At 41.0% G+C, this 11,571-nt stretch overlaps 1 protein-coding gene across 1 annotated transcript; it reads right to left on the minus strand.

Annotated features, from left to right (window-relative positions):
• Positions 1-2,195: 2,195 nt before the first annotated feature.
• On the minus strand, positions 2,196-3,971 carry LOC132181637 (uncharacterized). The gene is made up of 3 exons (XM_059594889.1): positions 3,015-3,971; positions 2,573-2,930; positions 2,196-2,473 (listed from the first exon to the last, which is right to left on the minus strand). The coding sequence occupies exons 1-3, from the start codon at positions 3,969-3,971 to the stop codon at positions 2,196-2,198; spliced, it is 1,593 nt and encodes a 530-aa protein (XP_059450872.1).
• Positions 3,972-11,571: the final 7,600 nt, after the last annotated feature.

The raw sequence follows: 11,571 nt of genomic DNA on the forward strand, positions 1-11,571 counted from the left end.
CATGTTAGGCCAATTGAAGCCTACTCAAACTGCCTTATGTGCCAACATTCTTGCGCCTGAATGACTTCCACAAATACCTTCATGAATCTCACGAAGTATATAATTACCTTTTTCCATTTACCATGGTAAATCTAGCAGTTTTTTTCCTTAGCTGGATAGTCGACTTCTTTCTTGATGGGATAATTCCTCTCTTTAGATACTCCACCACTTCCTTCTGCCAATTCGGTACCGCCTCTGCTGTTTAGACCAAGACTGCCTCGGTTATGGTAGGTCGGGATAGGGTTTGGACTGGCTCTTCCGATTCTCCCATAGACTCCTCGGTTGATGCTATCCGAGAAAGGTGGTCTGCTCTTTCGTTTTCTTCCCTTGGGATTTTTACAATATGAAACTTCTTGAAACAATTCTGTAAGTCTTGTACCTTTGACAAGTATAGCTTCATTTTCTCACCTTTGACTTCGAATTCTCCTTGGATATGCTCGACAATTACTTGAGAATCGCTTCATAGCTCAATGAACTGGGCTCCCAGCTCTTGAGCCAAGTTGAGTCCAGCTATTATCGCCTCGTATTCAGCTTCATTGTTGGTAGTTCTAAACTCCAACCTTATAGAACTGCACAACTCTTCTCCTTCTGGGGTGATTAGTATTACCCTAGCTCCACCATGTCTTCTTGTGGATGACCCACCCATATAAACTACCTAAGTTTCATCCCTCGGCCATTGTTCTGTATTTGGCAGATTAGTAAATTCTGCCAGAAAGTCTGCTAATGCCTGACCCATGATGGAGTTTCGAGGAAGGAATTCGGTATCCAACTCTCCAAGTTCAATTGCCCAGTTGGCCAGTATGCCGGATAAGTCTAGCTTGCGAAACACCTTTCTAAGAGGGTATTCAGTGAGAACCCTTATCGTGTGAGCTTGGAAGTATGGCCTGAGTTTCCTTGACGCTATGGTAAGAGCGAAGGCATGCTTTCCATTTGGGGGTATCTCTCCTCGGCCCCTTTCAATGTTCGGCTGACAAAGTATACAGGCTTCTGCACCCCCTCTCTTCTCGTATAAGGGCTGCACTCACTGCTGTTAAAGAGACAGCTAAGTATAAATACAATACTTCTCCTGGGATTGTCCGACTTAGCAAAGGTGGGTTGACTAAATACTTCTTTAGCTCCCCAAAAGCTTCTTCGTACACCTCAGACCACTCAAAGGCCTTTCTGAGGATTTTAAAGAATGACAGACACTTATCGGTTGACCTAAAAATGAATCGGTTGAGTGCTGCTATCCTACCCATTAGTTGTTAGAGGTTCTTCGTATTCCTTGGAGACTGCATATCCAAAACCGCCTGGATCTTTTCTGGATTAGCCTCAATTCCTCGGTTTGACACCATGTAGCCGAGGAACTTTCCTAAAGATACCCCAAATGTGCGCTTTGCCGGATTTAGCTTCATTCTGTATCTCTTCAATGTCTCAAATGTCTCTTGCAGATCAACCGTGTGGTATTGTGGTAACACACTCTTGACTAGCATGTCATCCATGTAAACCTCCATATTTCGCCCGAGTTGCTCTCGGAACATCTTATTTACTAGTCTCTGGTATGTTGCCCTTGCGTTCTTCAGACCGAAAGGCATGACCTTATAACAGTACAGGCCTCGGTCGGTAATAAACGCAGTCTTCTGTCTGTCTTCTGGGTGCATGTAGATCTGGTTGTAACCAGAAAAGACATCCATAAAACTGAGCAAACCATACCCAGATGTTGAATTGACCAGTGCATCGATGCAGGGCAGAGGAAAGCTATCTTTCGAACAATCTCTGTTAAGGTCGGTGAAGTCTATACACATTCGCCACTTCCCATTGGATTTTTTAACCAATACTACATTGGCTAACCAATCGGGATAGTGTACTTCTTCAATAAACCGAGCTCTAAGCAGCTTCTCCACCTCCTCGGCTATCACCATGTTTCGCTCATGAGCAAATTTCCTTCTCTTTTGCTTCACCGATTTCATACTTGGATCCACATTGAGCTGGTGAAGTATTTCATTAGGGCTAATGCCAGACATATCTTCGTGCGTCCACGCAAAAACCTCCAAATTCTTTTTCAAAAAAGTGACGAGGCCTTCTCGGACCTTCGAGGAGAGTTGAGATCTGACCTTCACAACTTTGCCGCTTGCTACCATCTCATCCTCTAGCGTCTCGGCAGGCTCGCCCTTCGGTTAGCCTTCCTTTTTGCTCCGCACGGTGCTAACCGTCAAAGGTATGGCTTCCGAAGGCTTCTTCAGGGAAGTGATGTAACACTTCCTTGCTACAATCAGGTCACCTTTGACCTCTCCGACTCCTTCTTCAGTCGAGAACTTCATCTTCAAGTGATAGGTTGAAGTTACAACCTTCAACTTATTCAAGGCTAGCCAACCGATTATTACGTTGTAGGCAGATGGTCGGTCGACTACCAAGAAGTCTACCATGATAATTGACTGCCTGGGAGCTGTTTCTACTGTCACAGGAAGTAAGATAATTCCAATTGGTTGGACCTACTCTCCCACAAATCCAACTAAAGGAGAACCAAATGGTTTGATCCTACTATGATCAATACCCATCTGTTTGAAAACTGGCCAATAGAGAATATCAGTCGAGCTCCCATTGTCTACTAAGATCCGATAGAGCACATGGTTGGCCACGGTCACTGTTACCACCAACGCGTCGTCATGGGGCATCATTACTCCCTTCGCATCTTCTTCGGAGAATGATAAGACCATGGGCTCTCGCTTTAAGGTCTTGGCAGGTCTTTCAAGAAAGAGAACCTCCTCGGTCTGCACCCTTCTGGCATGGGCTTTTTTGGCTGAGTTAGACTCTCCTCCACCAGCTATACCTCCTGAAATGGTTAGGATTTCTCCTACTACATCATGATTCTGAGGTGGGGGATGTGCATCCCAATTTGGTCTCGGCTCAGCCTGCGGATTATGCACTGGTTCAGTATACCAATCATCTCTCGGACCATTGTCATGTCTTTGCCTCTGCTCTTAGCCTCCGACAACTTCTCGATTTCCCTCGAGCAACAGGGGTTGCAGATGATCCCTTCCTCTGGCCCTCTCGCCTGCCAGGAACCTCACCAATTTACCATTCCTAATGAAGGATTCTATTTCGTGACGAAGAGATACACACTCCTCAGTCAGGTGGCCGACTTCATTATGATAGTGGCAAAACTTGGTGTGGTCTCGTTTCGACGCGGGACCCTTCAGTCTTGTTGGCCATCTGAAGTTAGGGTCTCTCCAGATCTCCATCAACACCTTGGTCATACTGGTGTTCGATGGAATGAACTTGCTAAATTTCCTCAGAGACTCATTCTTTGGTTTGAGGGCTCTCTTATCCTGCTGCTTCGGGTTTCTTTCCTGCTTTTTCCCGGAGCTCATTGGTGCTGCCTTCACACCACTCTTCTCTTGCTGAGTCACCTTCTCTTGGGACTTCATCAGGGCAACAACAATTTCCTCTTGATTGATATACTCTTCCGCCTTTTTTAGAAAATGAAGAAGAGTCACCATTGTAGATTCCTTCACTAACTCGGCCATTAGTGGCCCTTCGGCTCTCACCCCATGCATAAGAGCGTTGAGTACCTTTTGCTCACTCGGACTCTCTACTGTCAACTTCTCTTTATTAAATCTGAGCATGAAGTTTTTTAGGAACTCATCCTTCCTTTGAACCAGAGAAAGCAGGTAAGCTGGGCTCTTCTTCCTTTTACAAGTAACCAAAAATTGGCTTAGAAAGAGACATCCCAGGGATTTGAAGTTATCCATCGACTTTGTAGAGAGTCTTAAGGACCACTCATTGGCTGCTTCTGCTAGAGTTAACGGAAACGCCCGGCATGAGATCTCATCTGGGGTACCATGGACGATAAAGTGTGCTCGAAGGCTTTCCATATGCTCCATAGGGTCTCCTTTGCCGTCATATTTGTCTACATGAGGCATTTTGAATTTGTCGGGCAAGGGGAAGTTCATCACCCTATCCGTGAAGGGTAAGTTGGTGTTCTCCACGTTGTTCCACAATTACCTACCTAAATTAATAGGCAATTAACTGGATGTTTTACCTGCAAGTGCACGAGGTCAACATAGTAGCATAGTGTGCAAATACGGGGTCATTCCCACGAGGACTGCTGAATCTTGTCTAAATTAAATTCCCAAAGTAAAGTAAAACAAAAGATTGGATTTAAATTGACAATGATAAAAAGGTAGGGCTTTGATATCCACCACTAATTATATTTAGCTAATATCTCAATATGCCAATGTTTTGATCATGTTATGAATATCTAATGTTTGTCAACCTAAGGGCATTGGTGTCTACTCCTTAAGCTATTGATTTCCCTAAGCAACGAATTAGGCATGGGTGTCTACTCTAATTTTTTTCTTTCTTAAAAGATTTAGCATGGGTGTCTACTAAGTTGTTCTTTAAGAAAGCATAAAAAAACTGTGGAAATCGACAAACACATGAGGCCTAGGGCATGGGTGTCTACTCCCGGTTCCCCATGTTGATTAACCCAAGAATCCAGTGTGGATATCTTTTGTTACTTATGTTAAACCCAGGACTCGGTCATCCAAATTGATTTATACCACATGCACATGTTGATCAGGCACACACATGTGAGGAATTCATGAAACTAGGTATTAATCAAGTTAGACATCATAACATAATCATCACAAAGGCGCCCATATTGAATATTAACAAAACATAACTAGGGCTTCAATCTAGCCCTGCTAAATAAATTAGCTACACATAGAATTGATGTTAAACATCTTCATAAAATAAAGAAAAGAAATGAAAAGAATAAACCCGAGACTTGAACTTGAAGAGCTCCAATTCTTCTCCTTACAAAGCATACCTATTCTAGAGGCTTAAAGGTCTATTTTATAAGCTTTAGAAGTCCTTGACAAACTAGTAAACCTAGGAATTTCGTAGGGTTTCAAAACCTATTACAATTGGAAGTTGGAGAACCCTAATATGGAAAGAATGACACTTTGGCCGCAGCTTTTATGTGTCTCCAGCGCACACGGGTTGCGATGATCGCAGGTTTGTGATCAAGCCTCTTCTGTTCTGCCCTCGAACGCTAATTGCCTGCTTCGTGCTGTGTCTTCTCTGGTACAGTGCTCGATCGCAGGTAACCTGTGATCGATCGCAGTGTCAGGGGCTCCCATTTTTCCTATCTTATCTCCGATAAGCGCTAAAATATTCATATTTTCAGCCCTTATCTTATATGTTTTAATCCTTTGGTTTTAGTTAATTAGATCATTTTACTTCCTTTTTGTGTTTTTGATGTTTTTACAGGCTTTTGGAAGAAAGTGAAGTAAAACTGGGTGATTTAGGCTTAAAAAGAGAACACGGGAAAATTGGAGTTCCCTAGTACTGCGATCAATCGCAGGGTATTTGCGATCGAGCGCAATACCAGTGGAGATGATGCACGAGCCAGGCCAGGAGCAATCGAGCGCAGGAAAAAGAGGCATCGATCGCAGACGTGCGATCGAGCGCACACGGGCTGCGATCATGCGCACCCGTGCGCAATAGGCATTCTAAGTGGCGGCTACAATGTCCCTATTTCCATATTAGGGTTTTTCAAACTCCAAATTGTAATATGACTGAAACCCTGCGAAAACCCTAGGTTTTACTACTTTTCCAAGGACTTCTAAAGCCTATAAATAGACTCCTAAGCCTTTAGAATAGGGAGGCTTGGAGGAAGAGAAGTATCAGAGCTCTCAAGTTCAAGTCTCGGGTTTATTCTTTTCCTTGCTTTTATTTTACAAAGATGTTTAACATAAATTCTATGTGTAGGTAATTTGCTTAGTAGGGCTAGATTGAAGCCCTAGTTATGTTTAGTTAATATTTCAATATTGGCGCCTTTGCGATGGTTATGTTATGTTATTTAACTTGGTTAATTCTTGCTTTCATGAATTCCTCATATGTGTGTGCCTGATCAACATATGCATGTGGTATGGACTAGTTAATTAAATCAATTTGGATGATCGAGTCCTGGGTTTAATGTTAGTAACAAAAGAAATCCACACCGGGTTCTTGGGTTAATCAACATGGGGAACCGGGAGTAGACACCCATGCCCTAGGCCTCATGTGTTTGTCGATTTCCACAAATTCATGCTTTCTTAAAGAACAACTTAGTAGACACCCATGCTAAATCCTTTAAGAAAGAAAAGAATTAGAGTAGACACCCATGCCTAATTCGGTGCTTAGGGAAATCAATAGCCTAAAGAGTAGACACCCATACCTTTAGGTTGGCAAGCATTAAATGTGCATAACATGATCAAAGCATTGGATTAGCTAGATATAATTAGTGATGGATATCAAAGCCCTACCTTTTTATCATTATCACTTTAACAATCACTCTTTGGTTTTGCATAAGGAATTTATTTTTACACATAAATTCAGCAATCCTCGTGGGAATAATCCTGTACTTGCACCCTATACTGCCATGTTGACCTTGTGCACTTGCAAGTAAAACGTACAATAATTTACCTATTAATTTAGGTATATTTTTGCACAACAATCTCTTTGAGCCCAAATCTTTCAGATTTACTTCAGTTTCATCAAAAGCCTACAAAAGAGTGGAAAACACAAAAATGAATTAAAATGACCTAATTAACTAAAACCAAAGGATTAAAACATGGAAGTTAAGGGTTGAAAATATGAATATTTTAGCTCTTAACACACCCCCAAACTTACATATTGCTATTCCCTTAGCAATACAAAACTAAAATCAAATTGGAAAAACAGAATACAAAAAGATAAATCCATCTTTCGTGGGATGTACGATTGCATTTAGCATATGCAATAAGCCTTTTAAACCCCTAGGAATTCCCTAGTGAACAAGTGAAGTCTCGTGAGGGTTTTCCAGAAATGTTACCCACAAACATCATGCAAGGGTTCATGTTATTCCAAAAATTAAAGCATCACTTCGAGATTATGATTTTCATTCATAAGCAAGCTTAAAAAGATGAACTCCATCTTCACAATGAATTGGAATCTGAAAATTCAATTACTTACAAAGGACATGCTAAAACATCACAAGTTTGAAAACAGTGTAAAGTGAATTAGCACAAAATTATGAGGCTTCCAAATCTTTCCAATATGTAATATTTCCATATCTCAAAATTCATTGAAATCCCTATTAGAATGACAACAATGGCATTTTTTTTTTTTTTTGGTCAGGTTGTGCAATGTTGGTTCCCTTAAGCTTTCTAATTGACCATTGTAGCGAGTGTTAAGTCAATGACTTCCAAACCAAGTGGTTTTAGGGCATTAGGTGTAGAGACTCCCCTAAGGACCTACTAACTCGAGTCAAAAAGGCTACAAAACCAACTAACCATGACACTGATCAAATATAAATTTTTCACCTTTTGACGTGAACACTCAATACTTTGAGGCAAGAGGTCAAGTTACTCAGTGAAAAGCCATCAATGATCATTTATTTCACATCTTTTTTTCTTTTTTTTTTCATCACTATATATGCCATAGTGTCATCTGATAAGTCATCCAATCTCATCCAAGATGCAAAAACACACATATCAGACCTCATGTCATACCTCACAGATTATATACTAATGTGCTTATGTGATTAGATCCAATATGTGATTTTTCAACTGTCCTTAACAAGTAATCAAACTAACAGATTCACTCATCAGATCATGTGTTCAAAATTTTAAGCTCACTGTTGAATTCAAACCAAGATTCTTTTAGATCAACTTAAAATTTTTGAGCAAACATGAACATGCATACAAATTTTTTTTTTTTTTTTTAACAAACACACCAATAGCAATTAATATGAACTTGGGACAAAGTGTGTGAACAATCATGTGTGCCCATACCCCCAAACTTAAATGACACATTGTCCTCAATGTGTCCAAGTAAATGAAAGAGTGTACCCTGGAGATGGTTGACATGATCTTGGGAAGCATGGCTTATTGCATACCCCCAAACTTGAAGTGAAGCACACTTGTCCCTGCAAAATAAGAAAACACACACAAAAACAAGTAAAAAGAAACAAAATCAAAGATAAAAAGATGAAATGAAAACACTCAAAGACAAAAATAAAATAACAAGATAACTATGGGGTGCCTCTCATGAGCGCTAAGTTTTACGTCTTCAGCCAGACGATGGTCTCTACTCAGTGCTATCCGAAGTAGATGCTCCAGAAGGTGGTGCTATATATTGAACAGACTGAAGTGCCAAATCTTGTGACGCCAAATCTTGATCTCATGGTGCAAAGTTTGTTTCAAAGTATGGCTTGACTCAGTGTCCATTGACTTTGAATGACTGGTTGGTCTGGGGGTTATGAACCTCAAAAGCTCTATGAGGGAATACTTGTGTAACAATGCAGGGCCTAGACCATCTGGACTTAAGCTTTCCAGGGAAGAGTTTCAATCTTGAGTTATAGATCAAAACCTTTTTTCCTACTTGAAACTCCTTCCTGACCAATTGCTTGTCATGGTATGCTTTGGTTCTATCTTTGTAGAGCTTGGCATTCTCATATGCATCATACCTCAGTTCCTCCAGTTCATTTAGTTGGAGCTTCCTCTTGATACCAGCTTGCTTCATATCGAAGTTAAACTTCTTGATGGCCCAATACGCTTTGTGTTCCAATTCCACTGGTAGATGACATTCTTTCCCAAAAACCAAACGATATGGAGACATATCGATAGGTGTCTTGTAAGCAGTTCTATAAGCCCATAGTGCATCATTCAAGCGTAGTGACCAATCCTTCCTATTGAGGTTCACTGTCTTTTCAAGGATACCTTTGATCTCTCTGTTGCTGATCTCAACTTGGCCACTGGTTTGAGGATGGTATAGAGTGCCAACCTTATGAGTGATGCCATACTTTTTTATCATAGAGGCAAAGGCATAGTTGTTGAAGTGGCTCCCTCCATAACTAATGATTGCCCTAGGTGTCCCAAATCTAGCAAAGATGTTTTCCTACAAAAACTTTACAACCACTTTATGATCAATAGTCCTTGAGGGGACAACCTCGACCCATTTAGACACATAATCCACACCCACAAGAATATATAGATAACCGAATGAGTTAGGAAATGGGCCTATGAAGTCAATACACCAAACATCGAAGAGCTCTACAACTTGAATATTTTGAAGTGGCATTTGGTTTCTGGATGAGATGTTACCTGTCCTTTGGCATCTGTCACAAGAGCTGCAAAACAAGAAAGCATCTTTAAACACATTAGGCCAATAAAACCCAGATTGTAATACCTTAAGTACCATTCTCTTGGCCCAAAGTGTCCACCACAAGCAAACTGATGACAGTGCTGCAAAATACTCAAGTGCTCTTCGTCTGGGACACGCCTTCTAATGATTTGATCAGGGCAGAATTCGAACAAATAAGGGTCATCCCAATGGTATTGTCTAGATATGAATATTAACCTCTTCCTTTCTTGGCTAAACATACCTGGAGGAAACACCTTGGCAGTAATATAATTCACTATATCTGCATACTATGGGAGTTGGATATCAACTGCAAACAACTGCTCATATGGAGAATTTTCATTCAATGGGAGCTCATCTCCTTCCTCCTAGTGGAGAAATCTGGATAAGTGATCTGCCACCACATTCTCACTGCCCTTCTTGTCTCTAATCTCAAGATCAAACTCTTGTAGTAATAATACCCATCTGATCAATCTTGGCTTTGCATCCTTCTTAGCAAACAAATATCTAAAAGCAGCATGATTAGTGAAAACAATGACCTTAAAGCCAATTAGGTATGATCTAAACTTCTCCAAAGCAAATAAGACAGCTAATAATTCTTTCTCGGTGGTAGAATAATTTAGCTGAGCATCATTCAATGTCCTAGAAGCATAATATATTGCATGAAGTACCTTATTGATTCTTTGACCCAAGACAGCTCCCAAGGCAAAGTCACTCGCATCGCACATGAGCTCAAATGGTAGACTCCAATCAGGTGCCCTCATTATAGGTGCAGATGTGAGCAACTTTTTCAACGTGTTGAAGGCAGTCATGCATTCTTTAGTCCATTCAAACTTCGCCTACTTCCCTAGCAATGCACAGAGGGTTCTAGAAATCTTGGAGAAATCCTTGATGAACCTTCTATAGAACCCGACATGTCCAAGAAAACTCCTCACCCTCTTTACTGTCAGAGGTGGAGAAATTTTGGAGATGATATCTATCTTGGCCTTATCCACCTCAATGCCCTTGCTTGAAATAGCATGACCCAATACAATGCCTTGTTGAACCATGAAATGACATTTTTCCCAATTGAGCACTAGGTTGCATTCTTCACACCTCTTGAGAAAATTCTTCAAATGGTGGAGGCATTCATCAAAATTAGACCCAAAAACACTAAATTCATCCATAAATACCTCAATGGTTTTCTCCACCATGTCTTAAAAAATGCTCATCATGCATCTCTTGAATGTGGCTGGGGCATTGCATAAGCCAAATGGCATCCTTTTGTAGGCGAATGTGCCAAAAGGACATGTGAAGGTGGTCTTCTCCTGATCCTCTGGTGCTATTGCAATCTGATTATAGCCACTGTACCCATCCAAGAAACAATAGTGGCTATGGCCAGCTAACCTCTCTAGCATTTGGTCAATGAAGGGTAATGAAAAATGGTCTTTTCTGGTTACCTTGTTCAGTCTTCTATAATCGATGAATACCCTCCACCTAGTGGTTACTCTTGTGGGTATCAGCTCATCATCTTCATTCTTCACCACTGTGATCCCACTCTTTTTTGGCACTACTTGGACTGGACTGACCCATTTACTGTCTGAGATGGTATAGATGATGCCCACATCCAGTAGTTTTAATACCGCTGCCTTGACTACCTCCTTCATATGTGGGTTGAGTCTTCTTTGAGCATCCCTAGTTGGCTTGGCTTCATCTTCAAGAAAGATTTGATCCATGCATTTGGTTGGACTTATTCCCTTGATGTCAGCAATGGTCAATCCCGAAGTAGTTTTATGCTCTCTAAGCTCTCTCAACAGCTTTTCTTCTTCGTCACAACTCAGATTTGCTGCAATTATGACTTATAGTGTCTTGTTTTCTCCTAAGTAGGCATATGTTAGGTGGTTTGGCAATTGCTTCAATTCCAGCTTGGGTGCCTGGACAATAGAAGGAACAAGAGAGGTATTAGTAGGTTCAAGAATCTCAAAGGGAGGAGTATACTTACTTGAGTATTTTGGAGAGGCCTCAAGGTGATGCACAGTTTCAATGATGTCATTAGTAACATCTTCAGATTTTGGCTCAATGTCCTGCCTTGTGAAACTATGGGTGAGGGTGGCCTCCAATGGATCTTTATGTTGGTCCTGTAAAACTGGCTCACTAACACCTTGGATCATACAAACATCAAAACATTCTAAATCTCCTTGAGGTAATTTCAATGCATCGAATATTTTGAACTCTATTGTCTCACCATCTACCTTCATGCTCACAATACCCTTTTTCACACCTATTGTAGTATCAGCAGTTCTCATAAAGGGTCTTCCTAAGATAATAGGTAAAGGTGATGGCATAGGGGATTCTTCCACATCCAAGACAATGAAATCAGCAGGTAGAATAAATGTACCTACCTTT

Source organism: Corylus avellana, chromosome ca5 (assembly GCF_901000735.1).
Source record: "Corylus avellana chromosome ca5, CavTom2PMs-1.0".
NCBI lineage: Eukaryota > Viridiplantae > Streptophyta > Magnoliopsida > Fagales > Betulaceae > Corylus > Corylus avellana.

Excerpts from the sequence above, each read along its gene's own strand:
- LOC132181637 (XM_059594889.1), bottom strand. The coding sequence starts at position 3,971 with ATGAACTTCCCCTTGCCCGACAAATTCAAAATGCCTCATGTAGACAAA. Across the intron at positions 2,931-3,014 it reads TGCTCGAGGGAAATCGAGAA|GCTGAGCCGAGACCAAATTG; the intron begins GTTGTCGGAGGC and ends CATAATCCGCAG. Across the intron at positions 2,474-2,572 it reads GCCAGTTTTCAAACAGATGG|TAGAAACAGCTCCCAGGCAG; the intron begins GTATTGATCATA and ends TTCCTGTGACAG.